Source organism: Periplaneta americana, chromosome 7, assembly GCF_040183065.1.
Source record: "Periplaneta americana isolate PAMFEO1 chromosome 7, P.americana_PAMFEO1_priV1, whole genome shotgun sequence".
NCBI lineage: Eukaryota > Metazoa > Arthropoda > Insecta > Blattodea > Blattidae > Periplaneta > Periplaneta americana.
This window is the reverse complement of record NC_091123.1, coordinates 5,469,928-5,486,057: the sequence shown is the minus strand read 5'-3', so window position 1 is coordinate 5,486,057 and position 16,130 is coordinate 5,469,928. Positions and strand designations below refer to the sequence as shown.

The 16,130-nt window shown below is 36.9% G+C and overlaps 1 protein-coding gene across 14 annotated transcripts in view; it reads left to right on the top strand.

Annotated features, from left to right (window-relative positions):
• The window catches only part of rdgB (retinal degeneration B), a 426,224-nt gene that overhangs the window by 375,737 nt on the left and 34,357 nt on the right, over positions 1-16,130 (top strand). For all 14 annotated transcript variants that reach the window (XR_011332907.1, XR_011332905.1, XR_011332904.1 and 11 more), the window contains 6 exons: positions 600-716; positions 1,339-1,447; positions 2,250-2,406; positions 4,136-4,285; positions 9,574-9,754; positions 12,115-12,389. Coding sequence is in view for 10 of the 14 variants with exons in the window: in XM_069830175.1 (XP_069686276.1) it covers positions 600-716; positions 1,339-1,447; positions 2,250-2,406; positions 4,136-4,285; positions 9,574-9,754; positions 12,115-12,389 (989 nt within the window). In the remaining 4 variants the exon portion in view is untranslated. The remainder of the gene's footprint in view (positions 1-599; positions 717-1,338; positions 1,448-2,249; positions 2,407-4,135; positions 4,286-9,573; positions 9,755-12,114; positions 12,390-16,130) is intronic.

Below are 16,130 nucleotides of genomic sequence, written 5' to 3'. Positions count from 1 at the left end.
CTTAAATCTCACTTAGTACAGTTCATAAGTCTAGTGTTTATGTCTACAGTGATACTTACTTACTGGCTTTTAAGGAATCCACAGGTTCATTTCCTCCTTCACATAAGCCCGCCCTGGGTCCCTATTCTGAGCAAGATTAATCCAGTCTCTATCATCATATTCCACCTCCCTCAAATCCATTTTAATATTATCTTCCCATCTACGTCTCGGCCTCCCCAAAGGTCTTTTTCCCTCCGGCCTCCCAACTAACACTCTATATGCATTTCTGGATTCGCCCATACGTGCTACATGCCCTGCCCATCTCAAACGTCTGGATTTAATGTTCCTAATTATGTCAGGTGAAGAATACAATGCGTGCAGTTCTGTGTTGTGTAACTTTCTCCATTCTCCTGTAACTTCATCCCTCTTAGCCCCAAATATTTTCCTAAGAACCTTATTCTCAAACACCCTTAATCTCTGTGCCTCTCTCAAAGTGAGAGTCCAAGTTTCACAACCTACAGTGATACTTTTGAACTTATTGTAGAAGCTAGCTATAAATGCACGAACAGTGGAGTGAAGGGTCATCAGAATTGACGTGGTGTTGGTTTTTGTTACTGCAGCTGGGTCGAGTGGATCTAGTACCAACAGCTGGACACGAGGAGAAAGACCTGACGAGCTTCAGTCCCAGCCAGCCTAGAGAAAAGTGGATTAAGAAGAGAACGTCCGTCAAACTTAAGGTAGCTTACAAAACTTTGCTGTTTATTCATAATGTACACTTCGGTGGAGAGTAGTGGACATATATACAGAGCTTTCATTTCAAAACTTCCCAGTGTAAATAAAAAGTTATTTATTGTAATAAATTTCAATTAGACCATCTATGCTTATCTTATGTTACAATTATAAATTTTATTAATTTGTCACATTAACGTTTTCGGTACGTTGGTGTACCATCTTCAGATGTGTGTGTATGATACTAATTAATAACCAAGCCAATAGGCGCATGTATCGTAGATTTAAATGATCTAGTATATTACGCACACAAACACAGATCATTTAAGTCTACGATACATGCTCCTATTGGCTTGGTTATTAATTAGTATCATATACACACATCTGAAGATGGTACACCAACGTACCGAAAATGTTAATGTGACAAATTAATAAAATTTGTAATTGTAACATAAGATAAGCATAGATGGTCTAATTGAAATTTATTACATTATAGTGAGCTTATTGGAAAATCAAAACAAAGATGAAGTTATTTATTGGTTTATATTGGTATATTTATATTTATACAACAAGTGTATTGGTTATACAGGAGGAATAGTGGTTGTGTTATTTCTGAATTCTGTTTTCCAGAATGTTGCTGCAAACCATCGAGCTAACGATGTGATAGTGAGAGAAGGAGCTCCTCAGGTGCTAGTGGCTCGCTTCATGTACGGCCCCCTCGACATGATCACCTTGGCAGGTACCCGAGCAGCATTTCTTCTGTATAAGGCCAATTATTGCTACCCCTTCATCATTCTCCTCCTCCGCCTACTCTTCTCTTTTCTCTTCATATTTATGTTCTTCCTCTTTCATCCTTTTCTATCTTTTTTTTAATTTTTCCCTTCATCTTCCAGCCTTTGTTCGTTTTCTTGTTCAGTCTCTTTACCTTATTGTGTTCCATTTCTGTCTTAGTTATCTTCAACATTTATCATTAAATATCGTAACTGTAGTTGTTGGTGCAAATCTAGCTTTCAGACAAAGCTCCCTGTGAAGCAGACTTGAATAAATTCAAGGGAAAAATTGTCCCTGAGTCCGGGTATGATCCTGGGATCTTTGGCTTAGTGCACCAACACTCTGCCGACTGAGCTATCCAGGAAAAATTGAGGCAGTGTTGGGCGAAGTTCCTGGGTGAGCTATACCTGAGAGCTAGATTTGCATAATATATACGTTAACAGAAAACCACAATTTCAAATGACACAGAATTTGTGTGCACTCGATGTGGTTTCTGGCATCTTGTCAGCCTACTCGATTTATGTGACTAAAAAGGGAAAAATCGAGACGGTGTCGAGTGAAGTTCCTGGGTAGTTCAGTCGGTAGATCATTGATGCGCTAAGCCAAAGGTCCCGGGATCAGTACCCGGCCCCGGGAAAATTTTTCCCTTGAATGTATTTGTTTGGTTTTTATAGCCATCATTCTACGAAAGTATTTTTGATCATACAGGAATTTACGGACTTTCATTTTCACACTCATCAAAAGCTGAATTTTTTCCCTCTGCATTGCAGGTGAGAAGGTTGACATTCACGTGATGAAGGACGCGCCAGCTGGCGAGTGGACACTCGTGGCCACAGAAGTAACGGACAAGACAGGCCGCATCACCTACACATTCCCTGAAGACAGTGCCCTCGGTTATGGCATGTATCCTATAAAGATGGTTGTGAGGTGAGTCACTCAGCAGATGGAGTATCGCTAAAGGGAACTGAGGTTCGATCTCAGACAGACCCTCTGAAATTTGTGGGGAGACTCATAGTGGCTGTATTTAACAGGTTTCATGTAATGAAGAGTTCAGAATTAGTCAGACTGAAACTAAAGCTCTCAAAATATATACCATATTATGGACATGTTCATAATGGAGCTGGCCTTCTATGCCCAAGGTTGCGGGTTCGATCTCGGGCCAGGTCGATGACATTTAAGTGTGCTTAAATGCGACAGGCTCATGTCAGTAGATTTACTGGCATGTAAAAGAACTCCTGCAGGACAAAATTCCGGCACATCCGGCGACGCTGATATAACCTCTGCAGTTGCGAGCGTCGTTAAATAAAGCATAACATTCATAACGGAACTGCATGAGCTCATGTTGAAGCCTCTTCTGAAACTGAGCACACAGCTACTTAGATAAATATAAAGCATTAGCTGTCCCTTAGAGATTAATTAAAAGGGGTTTTACTAAACTGGGGGAATAGAAAAAGTTCATTATTCATATGCACTGTGAACTGTAAGTAACGTCATTAATTGCAGAGGGTTACTCTTTGAGATATTTCAGACAAAAAAGTTTGATACAATTTTGCTCGTTTTTGCTTCTTTTTCGAGATAAAAATTGTTTTATATGAAACATATTTTCATAACGTGTTTTGTGTAAGCCATAAGTTTAATTCCTGTAATGCTCAGTGAACTTAAGAGAACAGTGTATTATGATAGTAAATGATTGAAAGAATTTTAGTTTTGTCCTTTAAATGTGCAGAAATTTGATTCGAATAAATGTAACATTGTAAAATTCCTTTGCAGAACGAAAACTTACATTTATTCAAGATCAAATTTCTGCGCCTTTAAAGGACAAAAAAAAAATTCTTTCCATTAATAATTTATTACCATACACTGCTTCCTTAAATTGACGGAGGATATTGGGAATTCAATCAATGGCTTTCCCAAAACACGCTAGGAAATGTTTAATATAAAACAATTTTTATCTCCAAAACTAGCAAAATTGCTTCAGACTTTTTTGTTCGAAATATCTCAAAGAATAACCCACTGAAATTAATGACAATACTTACGGTTTAGTCTGTATATCTTGTAACCCTCATGGTGGCTTAGTGCTAGGTGCTGGACTTACGAGCCACAGGGTCCGGGTTCAAATCCCACTCCCTGTATGTCATTGCCCTTCAAACAACGAGAGAATTGCCTTTTAATTTTTCCATAAATGTCTCCAGGTCTTTACTTTAGATTTTTCTACTCTTCCTCCCCCTTTATTTTCTCCTTCTTTTGTTTGTGTATTTCTATCCCTTCACCATCTCTTCCTCCTATTCTTTCTTTTTCTTCACGTCATTTTTCTGTTCTTCCTCTACTTCATTCTTCTTCTCCATTCTTTTCTCTTTTTTTATATTCCTCAATTCCTTTCCATATTTTCCTTCTTGCTCTTCTTCTCTTTCTTAATTTTCTGTATCCAGCCTTCCACCTCTTCTTCCTATTTCCCATCTCTATTTCTTCTTTTACTTTCTTGTCGCCCATTTCTTCCTCTTTCCTTTACTCTTTTTCTTCATTTCCCATTCCTCAACCTCTTCCTTTTTCTCCTTCTCCTCCTTCACTTCTTCCTTCTTTCTCTAACCTTTCCTATTGCTCCATCTCGTTGTAACTCGCATGTGATGGTTTGTTTTCTAATTTCTGTTCGTTGCAGAGGGGACCACACTTCCGTGGACTTCTACATGGCAGTGGTTCCTCCCAAGACTGAATGTGTCGTGTTCAGCATTGATGGCTCGTTCACAGCCAGCATGTCTGTGACAGGACGCGACCCTAAAGTGAGGGCAGGGGCTGTGGACATCGTGAGGTAAGCACAATGTACCGATATTTAGTCCTAGACATACTGCTGTCATTATAATCCACTACTGAACTTGTATATCAATCATGAAGACTTTAATAGTACTAGTAATGTAGATGTGCTCATTGAAAATACAGTGAAAAGACTTTTTTTTATTCTAAATTAATTATGCATAGATTATGCCAGATTACATTTAGAGGCCATTGAAATCTACAAACACAAAAAACAACTTCAATCAGAAGGAAGAAGGCCTTAGAACCAATCAAGCATGGTACCCAGCCCTGAGAAACATACGCATTAAACCGTTCATACAACAGCCGAACACATGATGGGAGCTCATCACAATACATCGAGCACCCGTGCAGACTGCAGCGACAACGGCGAGCCATGATCCATCTAGATCTTAAATACCGCTAGACAACCAGCCACAGTCCCAGTCGTTCCCAGCACGCTAAGGAGATCTTTACACTCCCGTGTGCCACACCACTGACAATACCTGCTGCAGCAGATGAAACGTATGGTAACAACAGCGCCAACAGACCATGGCCAGCTGGATAACATCGATCCCTATGACGCCAGCTGTGAAAGCCTACATTCCAAGATTGCTCTTGACATTTAGATGCTCCTAAAAGTTTTTCATCATTGTGTTGCAAATTGGTGAAAATGTTTAAAAATTCAATACAATTTGTAGTTCTGCTGTGATCAGCTTAGGATGACTCCTGTTTATAAAAATTGTCCATTTATTCATTAGTGTAAACCCATTCTACAAAAGCATTAGAAGTGGGAATGCTAATACACAGGGAAAGGATTTATATGTAAATACATATTTACTTATAAAGCTAATATAATTTATATTTTGCATTATCTTTATGTTTCACAATGTGTAGGGTTGAAAAATCCTACTTTTATTTTCCATATTTTTCCATATTTTAGAGTTTAGTACATATTTTCGTTAATTTCCATATATTTTCCATATTTCATATAAAACAGTCCATATTATATTAGGTTTAACAATAAAACAAAACAAAATTCCATTAACTTTTAAAAATACATTTCAACAATAGAGATTTAAACACATGTTCAGTAATCCCTTTAACATCAGAGTTATTTGAAAATTAGCAGTCCTATCAACAATGGGAAAGTAAGTTACAAAACTGTATTAATTTAATTTAAAATTTTTAACAGACTTCAGTTGTGCAGCTCAACAGTTAAATGCCAGTCAGAGTACACATAGGTTCAGTTTTGTAAATCATATTATAAAGACGGTAAATATGCCAAAAGTACGTCATTCAGTCAATTTAAAATCAAAACTAACAAGTTACATTTCAGAATTTAAAGAAGATGGTTTATCAACTGACAATAAAATATTATTTTGTAATTTGTGTCAGTGTGCAGTATCATCTACACAAAAGTTCCTGGTGCAACAACACATTACAACTAGTAAACATCAGGCCAACAAACAACTAAATTCCAAGCAGAGACAATTGTTTTTAACACAACCAACAACATCGAATGTAAGATCTGAGTTTAACATCGACCTGTGCCGTTCTCTCATCTCTGCTGATATTCCTCTCTACAAACTAAAGAATAAGGTCTTCAGGGAATTCCTTGAAAAATATACTCAACATACAATCCCGGATGAGTCAACACTTAGGAAGACGTATGCTCCATCCATCTACGATGAGACAATACAGAAGATAAGAGATGAAATTAAAGATAGTTCAATTTGGGTTTCCATTGATGAGACTCCCGACAAAGAAGGTAGACTTGTTGGTAATGTAGTTATCGGTTTGTTAAGTGAACAATATTCTGAACGAATTCTTTTACATTGTGATGTTCTAGAAAAGTGCAATAACAAAACTATAGTTAAACTGTTCAACGAAGCTATGGGTATCCTGTGGCCAAAGGGTATTATGTACGATAATGTGTTATTCTTTATTAGCGATGCTGCCCCTTATATGGTCAAAGCTGGACAAGCATTATCTGTTGTATATCCTAAATTGACTCATTTTACTTGTGTGGCGCATGCATTTCATCGTGTGGCAGAAGTGGTCAGAGACAATTTCCCTAAAGTAGATTTGTTGATTTCATCAGTGAAAAAAGTATTTCTCAAAGCTCCCAGTAGAGTTAACGTGTTGAAAGAAATGTACCCTGAAATTCCATTGCCACCAAAGCCAATTTTAACTAGATGGGGTACATGGCTAGAAGCAGTTGAATATTATGCCGAACATATAGACTCTATTAACAATGTTCTCCTTGCATTGGACTCTGAAGATGCAGTCTCAATTGATACTGCGAAAACAGTTACCTGTGACATAAGTGTGAAGAATGACTTAGCTCACATTCAGCATACATTTTCATGCATCATAAAAACGCTCAAAAGTCTCCAAAATAGGCACCTTTCACTATCTGAAAGTTTTGAAATTATAAATAGTACTGTGGAACAACTGAATCGTGGTAGAGGTAAAGTTGCAGATGCAGTAAGAGCTAAGGTGGACACTGTACTTTCAAAAAACCCTGGATATGAAGAACTACAAAAGGTTGTTGCTGTGATGAGTGGTGAATCAACAGTGAAGATTAACTTGGACTTATCCCCAGCAGACATTGTGAAATTGAATTATGTACCAGTTACTTCTTGTGACGTCGAACGCTCTTTTAGTCAGTATAAATCTATCCTCAGAGACAATAGAAGAAGATTCACTTTTCAGCACTTGAAAGAAATGTTTGTAACCTATTGTTATGGTAACAGACAATAAAAATTGTGTTTTGTTGAAACTACATTGGAAGATAAGGTACGTCCATTATATTTTTTGTTTAGTTTGATTAAAATGTACCAATATTTAACGTACATAGTCATTTTTTTATAATTTTAAGTCCATATTTAATTCCATATTTTGGTAAAAATCCATATTTAATTCCATATTTTGGTAAAAATAACTACATATATATTTACATATTTCATATATTTTTAGTCCATATAAATCCGTTCCCTGCTAATACAAAACTTAATATATGATTGAAACACTTTCTTCATAAACTTTAGAAAAAATAAAACCACCTACCAACATCACTTCCTTGATAATGATTATGTTTTAATAAAATAACCCTATTCTCACAAGATTCCTTATATTTTATTTATTTATTTATTTATTTATTTATTTATTTAACTAGCTAGCTAGTGAGTACAAATTAAATTTGTGCGAGATCGTGTGTATTTGCTTGCTTTCCGCACACAACCAATATGCGGTAAGTGTGAAATACCACATTCAGTATTCCCAACGTAACACACATAACAATTTCCCTCTTCTTGCTGCTTAAGAGTCATATTCATTTTACTGCTTTAGGCTTTTAACATATTATTTTTAAAGACGTTCAATATAGTAATAATTATAAATTGGAAACTTACCACTGCAATTTCACCTAAATTGCACTGTTAATTATTGTTTTTAAATATTTGCAAAGATTAAGTAAACACTACAACACTACAAAAGTTACTGCATTTGTAATGCAAGTAACATTAAGGAAGCCGTGAAAAAATCAACAAGATTCCAGACTCAACATAGACTGGGGGGAAAAAAAAAGACAGACGTATATCACGGCCTGCTGCAGTATAGTAAACACAGAAAACATTTTATAGGAACAGTGTTGAAGATAGATATATTTGTTTTCCAAAGTTGCCATCATTGAACAGAAACCAAGATGGAGATTTCATTGCAACTAATTAGAAATTCCTCTTTCAGGTATGTAATAAAGGATCTTCGCACAAAATAATATACGATACACGAGCAGTATGTTTGTTTTCATGTTCTCGGAAATTAAAAAAGCTCAACTACATTTCGCTTTTTCAGTTTTTTCCTTGAACATGAAAACGTCAACATACCGCTCTTGTAACGCATATTACTATTATAAAACAAAAATGTTTCTAGCCACTACCATAAGAGCCAGGCTCGTGTATGGTGTGGTCTTAACCAATAAAATATAGTTCATCAAGGTTCACAAATTCTTGATTCGATGTAAAGCTATATAACTTTTAATATCGATTATTTTCTGTAAAATTGTAGCATTTTTCAAAATAATGCAGCATATTGGCATAGAACTTAAGAAAGAATTAAAAATAAGAGGAACAGTTGTTAAGAGAGAAAATTTTAAAGTTCAATTATTGCGATGTGTTTTTTTCTTTTTCTTCTTTTTTCTTTATTTTTTTTTACTTTTTAGTCTGTTATTTAATAAAATGTCTTAACATTATGTGGCATGCCCCCTGAGCACGAGTATGTAACTTACTCTTTCTGGGGGTGGCAGAGTATTTTTATATAAAAAAACTATATATCTTTGTTCTGGCAATAAAGTATTATTATTATTATTATTATTATTATTATTATTATTATTATTATTATTATTATTATTATTATTATTATTATTATTATTATTATTATGTAGCCTATGTGATGTCATTGTAAATGCAATATTCCAGGAGTTGTAACGTAAAATTCTTTATGCTCGACCATGCCGAAATATAGTAATTATACACCTGGTAGCAGACCTTTAATGCATGTCATTAAAGTACATCTACTCATTAAAGGTCAGGTCTTTCAGCCAATGACGACTCAGGTTACAACTGTTCAGCTAATGACAGGTCAGCTTTCTACCGTTATAAAACCGCAAGTATCGATTATTCTCGGATATGCAATCGAAAGAGAATTAGCGAAAAGTCACGGAGGCTGGAAATCCAATACTGTCGCAGAAGGTTATGTTCTGTTACTATAATAATTAGCGTTAATTGTAAATAATAGTCAAATAAATTCAATTTGTCATCTCGTTTTTCAATGTCTAATTTTATTTCAATGTTATCCCTGTAGGTTCTTATGGCCTAGCAAGGTCAATGTGCACATCTGTTCCTCGGAAAAAATCAATACTTTCGCGTCTGCGCACATCTCACAACATACGGGACATGTCCAGATCAGATACAATAAAATTAATAATATCAAGTTAGAAATATGGTCGAGCATAAAAAGTCGTATGAAACTCGCCTATAATGGTAATTAAGAAGCTCGTATGAAAATTATGAAACTCGCTTGCGCTCGTTTCATAAATATCCATACTCGATTCTTAATTACCTTCATTATAGGCTCGTTGCATAATGTACTATTAATGTGTGTGGATCAGAAAAAAAGGATGGAATCACCTTATGGGCAAAAGAAAAACGTAAGCTGTAAAATAAAAGAAAAAATGCAAATGTTATGGGGAAAACGTAAGACTGGCAATCCTGATTGAGGCTAATAAGTGTGTGCGTGTTGCAGGCACTGGCAGGAGCTGGGGTACCTGATCATATACATCACAGGGCGGCCCGACATGCAGCAGCAGAAAGTCGTGTCCTGGCTGTCGCAGCACAACTTCCCTCACGGACTCGTCTCGTTCGCTGACGGACTGTCCACAGACCCCTTAGGGCATAAGGCAACTTACCTCAAAAACCTCATACAGGTGCGCCTATGTTTAAAATGCAGATATCTGATTTCAAGCCTTAACAACGTCTTAAAGTTTTAGGGTGGTATTCATAGACATTTCGCAGCACGCGCTACGAGCGTACTAAGCTAGCCCCGGCTATCCACTGGTTACTAGTACAGAATTCAAATCATATCCTATCGCTAACACTGGTTTATGAATACGAAAAACGCTGATAATCCACCGAAAGCCCGCACTAAAAATGTCTATGAATACGGCCCTAAAACTTCGGTCAAAAATATTGGAGCTGAAAAACATGCAACTATACCTCTCATTTCTCCTCCATATCAAACGTTTGCCTGCTAGTTCTTACCCTCATCTATCATGCTATCGTTAGGATAATGAATTGCATACTTATGTGTGTGTTTGACTCAAACCTGCAAGACTAGAAGAATTTTAGGAAGATCTTAGTTGACTAGACCTGATGTCATTGAAAATCACCATCTAACAAGTATAGTAGCGTTTTTTAAAGAATGAGAAGGTATAATATTTTTCTGCCCCAACATTTATGTTTGAGTAATGAACTTTCATTAAGACCTCTTAATGCTTTAAGCACACAGAAGCGTAAAGTCATTACTTACTTACTGGCTTTTAAGGAACCCGGCGGTTCATTGCCAACCTCACATAAGCCCGCCATTGGTCCCTATCCTGTGCAAGATTAATCCAGTCTCTATCATCATATCCCACCTCCCTCAAATACATTTTAATATCTTCCCATCTACGTCTCGGCCTCCCTAAAGGTCTTTTTCCCTCTGGCCTCCCAACTAACACTCTATATGCATTTCTGGATTCGCCCATACGTGCTACATGTCCTGCCCATCTCAAACGTCTGAATTTAACGTTCCTAATTATGTCAGGTGAAGAATACAATGCGTGCAGTTCTGTGTTGTGTAACTTTCTCCATTCTCCTGTAACTTCATCCCTCTTAGCCCCAAATATTTTCCTAAGCACCTTATTCTCAAACACCCTTAACTTATGTTCCTCTCTCAAAGTGAGAGTCCAAGTTTCACAACCATAAAGAATAATCGGTAATATAACTGTTTTATAAATTCTAACTTTCAGATTTTTTGACAGCAGACTGGATGATAAAAGCTTCTCAACCGAATAATAACAGGCATTTCCCATATTTGTTCTGTGTTTAATTTCCTCCCGAATATCATTTATATTTGTTACTGTTGCTCCAAGATATTTGAACTTCTCCACCTCTTCAAAAGATAAATTTCCAATTTTTATATTTCCATTTCGTACAATATTCTCGTCACGAGACATAATCATATACTTTGTGTTTTCGGGATTTACTTCCAAACCTATCACTTTACTTGCTTCCAGTAAAATTCTCGTCTTTTCCCAAATCGTTTGTGGATTTTCTCCTAACATATTCACGTCATCCACATAGACAAGCAGCTGATGTAACTCGTTCAATTCCAAACCCTCTCTGTTATCCTGGACTTTCCTAATGGCATACTCTAGAGCGAAGTTAAAAAGTAAAGGTGATAGTGCATCTCCTTGCTTTAGCCCGTACTGAATTGGAAAAGCATCTGACAAAAACTGACCTATACGAACTCTGCTGTATGTTTCACTGAGACACATTTTAATTAATCGAACTAGTTTCTTGGGAATACCAAATTCAATAAGAATATCATATAAAACTTCTCTCTTAACAGAGTCATATGCCTGTTTGACATCTATGAATAACTGATGCACTGTAGCCTTATACTCCCATTTTTTTCTCCATTATCTGTCGAATACAAAATATCTGGTCAATAGTTGATCTGTTACGCCTAAAACCACACTGATGATCCCCAATAATTTCATCTACATATGGAGTTAATCTTCTCAAAAGAATATTGGACAAAATTTTGTACGACGTCAACAAAAGTGATATTCCTCGAAAGTTACTACAGTTAGTCTTGTCCCCCTTCTTAAAGATAGGTACGATTATGGACTCCTTCCATTGTTCTGGTACAATTTGCTTTTCCCAAAGCATAAAGTCATTGCAGGAAAAAAAAATTGTGCCTAAATGTTAAGATGAGTAGGCCTTACTACTGATTCATTCATTCATTGATTCATTCATTAGTAGTTTTCTCGCCCAAGGACAGGTTTTTTATTGCAAACCCAGCATTCTCCAATCTTCTCTCTTTTTCACCTTCCTCTTAGTCTCCTCATATGATCCATATATCTTAACGTTGTCTATCATATGATTTATTCTCTGTCCCGAACTCTTCTCCCGTTCATCCTTCCTTCCAGTGCATCCTTCAGTAAACAGCTTCTTCCCAGTCAGTGATTTAAGCAATTCCTTGCTTGTGAGACATGAAGGACTACTGTTCTCTCCTGTGCAGGAACATGGCCTTGTGACACATGTAGCGTATGGGAGCGGCAAGGATATCAGTGTCTACACGTCGATAGGTCTGAAACCCAAGCAGATATTCATCGTGGGCAAGGTGTCCAAGAAGCACCACATGCTGGCAACAGTGCTGCAGGACGGTTATGCCGCTCATCTGACAATGCTGCTGGCTCATGGCGGCTCCAGGCCAGCACAAGGGAACGCTAGGATGGTTATCCCTAGAGGTTACTTTGGTTTGCCTGGACAGAACGCATCCCTCAGGAGACGAAGGTGAGAGATTTCTTCATTAGTCTGTTTAATTGAGGGAGATTTTGTTGCCCCCCCCCTCCAATCAGTCCAAGTTATTGTGTCTGGTTAAGAACTGAGAAGTGATGTTAAGTCAGAGCAACTGCAAGATTAGTATTCAGAGATACTTATACACGGAATTTAATGGTCTGCAACTAGATTTCTACAAGATACAGTTGCAGACTGAAATAATGAGTTTTAGTCTACTAACCCGAAACTGTGGGGTGGGAAGTGATCTATGTGGTACTGGATGGAGAAAGGATTGGATTTATTGTTCACAGATATTTAACTGTGAAACATTCGTGATAATGAATGCCAAGCTAAGAGCTCGAATTTTTTCATAGAACTAACGTGGGGAGAACATGCCTTTATTGTCAACTTATTTACTTACAAATGGCTTTTAAGGAACCTGAAGGTTCATTGCCACCCTCACATAAGCCCGCCATCGGTCCCTATACTGTGCAAGATTAATCCAGTCTCTATCATCATATCCCACCTCCCTCAAATCCATTTTAATATTATCCTCCCATCTACATCTCAGCCCCCCTAAAGGTATTTTTCCCTCCAGTCTCCCAACTAACACTCTATATGCATTTCTGGATTCGCCCATACGTGCTACATGCCCTGCCCATCTCAAACGTCTGGATTTAATGTTCCTAATTATGTCAGGTGAAGAATACAATGCGTGCAGTTCTGTGTTGTGTAACTTTCTCCATTCTCCTGTAACTTCATCCCTCTTAGCCTCAAATATTTTCCTAAGCACCTATTGTCAACAGTTTTGATAATTTTTTCTCTAATAATAATAATAATAATAATAATAATAATAATAATAATAATAATAATAATGATTTATTTAACCTGACAGAGTTAAGGCCATATGGCCTTCTCTAACACTCAACCAGGAGTAAAACTGCGTTACAAAAAACACTACAAATTTACAAAGTACAATACAATTTTACACACAAAACTGAATAAGATAATAATAATAAAATGTAAACAAGTAAGTAGAAATCAGACATAATAATATATAACATACAGAAAGAAAGAAAAAAGCATAATAAAATGTGAACAGCAGGTCAAAATAAATGAGATATACAAAGTATAAAAAAAGACAATTATTGATGATGATGATGATGATGATGATGATGATGATGATGATGATGATGATGATGATGATGATAATAAAGTAGTGCAGTACAAAGCATACAATGAATACAATATTTTTAAGTACACACAGTAAGGAAAATTATGAAAATAATGGAAGTTAATGATATAAAATAAATTATGGCAGAGACAAAGATTGCCAAGTGATTGCATCTGTCTCTCTTTCGTGTATGCACTCATTTCTCGCGCACTTCTGCCACGGAGTTCTGATAGCTAAGAGTATTACTGGAGAGGTCCTGAGTTTGAGGCCATCTTTTTCTTCGTCTTCTCTTCGGCTTCTTCATTTCTTCTTCCTGCTCTTCGTCTTTTTCTTCTCTTTTTCTTTCTCTTTTCTTCATTTTCTCTTATTTGTATTGTTTCTCATTTTCGTCTTTCTTCTGTTTGTCCTGTTGTGTTGTGTTGGGAATTACCAACTAGGAGGAATTAGTAAAGGACAGAACAGAGTGGAAGCGTTTTGTGAAATTGACATGGAGTCCACATGCTCCATAATGTCCTTTGATTGATTGATTGATTGATTGATTGATTCTGTTCGTCCTCTTATTTATTTATTCCTTTTTCATTCTCTGTTATTTGTTTTTTACTGGCTGAATAATTCTTGCATAAAATTTTACTCCAGGTATTTTCAGTTGTATTCTTTTCGTACACACAAACTTAATATCTCAACTTACATTCGTACTTACTCTTCGCTACTCTATACATAGGGACATTCAAAATTCGCATTTGCGATAACGTGAATTTAGCACTTAATATGCGAATAATGTTAATTTAAAAAACGCGATTATACCTTTTTTTTTAAATAATATACAGGGTGTTGAAAAAAAGTATCCAATATTATAGGAGGTGCTAGTATGCATCAAAACAATTTTTTTTATCCAATGCCACCAGGTTGTCTTTTCGACATTTCTGGTCTTCTCTCCTGGCCGTGGCTTAGTTGTAACCCACTTCTGAGGTTGTGGCGCCTGGAAGGCGGAGTTACATTACCCGATGATGTGATAGGATGATTATGATAATGTAGTGCCAGGAGAGGTCTTAAATCTAAACTTAACCTAAATTCCAGACCATGGACGAACACAGGAATAATCCCCTTTAAGGAAAAATTCCTGTGCTCTAACCGGGAATCGAACCCGGGACCTCATGAACTATAGCCAGAAGCTCTGACCACTAGACCATGAGGCTGTAATGTAATAAACAGGGTCCTACAACACATACTTTCTGAGATCTGAACACTTGTTCATAGGAGGTGCTCAATGTGACGTCCATTTATGGCAATGCATTCCTCTGCCCTTCGGCATAAGGAATCACGCCTCTTTGAAATTGACCGAAAGTCTAGGGGATTTAGATTTGAGGAACGAGCAGGCCAAGGTGTGGGGCATCTCCAATCCAGCGGTCCCGAAATGTCAGTCAGGTGTTTACGCTCATTGTGGAAAAAAATGTGCTAGTGTGTCATCATGCACGAACCACATCTGTAGTCTTTGCTGACAAGGCACATACTCCAGCAAGGTAGGCAATACGTTAATAAGAAAGTCCTGATAACGAACCCCAGTTAATCTCTGTGGTAGCACGTATGGCCCTTAATCTGTTGCCAAGAACGCCTGTCCATACGTTGATTGAGAATCGGTGCTGATGCCTTGTTTCTTCAACTGGATGGAGATTTTCATCAGCCCACACATGCTGATTACGAAAATTCACAACACCATCTCTGCTGAGATATGCTCATATCCGCAACCAAACTTTTCTTTTCAGTATTCCTTGCAACATATCATTATTCCATGCCAGGGGTGTCAACTACGGTATGATTATCTGGTAGCCTGCTGTATTGTAGGGCAGAAAAATGCATTGCCATAAATGGACGTCACATTGAGCACCTCCTATGAACAAGTGTTCAGATCTCAGAAAGCATGTGTTGTAGGACTCGTGTTTATTAGACATTATTTTCTTGTTTTGATGCATACTATCACCTCCTAAAATAGATACTTTTTTTAACACCTTGTATATAATTACTCTAGTTTTTTAACTCTAAAAGTATATTAAATATATAATGCTGGTGAGATATTCTTCAGATCTCTAAGCTATAGTGAAATATTTGAAATTCATAGTCAAGCAATGTTTGTCCATAAACATGCAATTTTTTTTAGTTGGTTATTTAATGACGCTATGTCAACTACTTGGTTATTTAGTGTCAATGGGATCAGTGATAGCAAGATGGTGTTTGGTGTGATGAGACCGAGAATTCTCTGTAGATTACTTGACATTCGCCTTACGGTTGGGAAAAACTCTCAAAAAAACCCAAGCAAGAATTGAACCTACACCCGATCGCAACTCCGGATCAGGAGATGTTTCAGCTGACTGTGCTATGCTGGTGGCTTGCAAAATATTTAGTAGACCCATTAACAATGCTGGAGTTTCTACTTATCTCACAGCACACAATTTGTATGGTGAACTGAAGAAACTTGACAAGTTTTGAGAATGTAAAGGGTGACATTTTGATGGATGATATGATACAACTGCTGCTCAGAATGGCTGTGGAGTTGCTTCTCTCAAGGCGATGATAAGACCTCAACA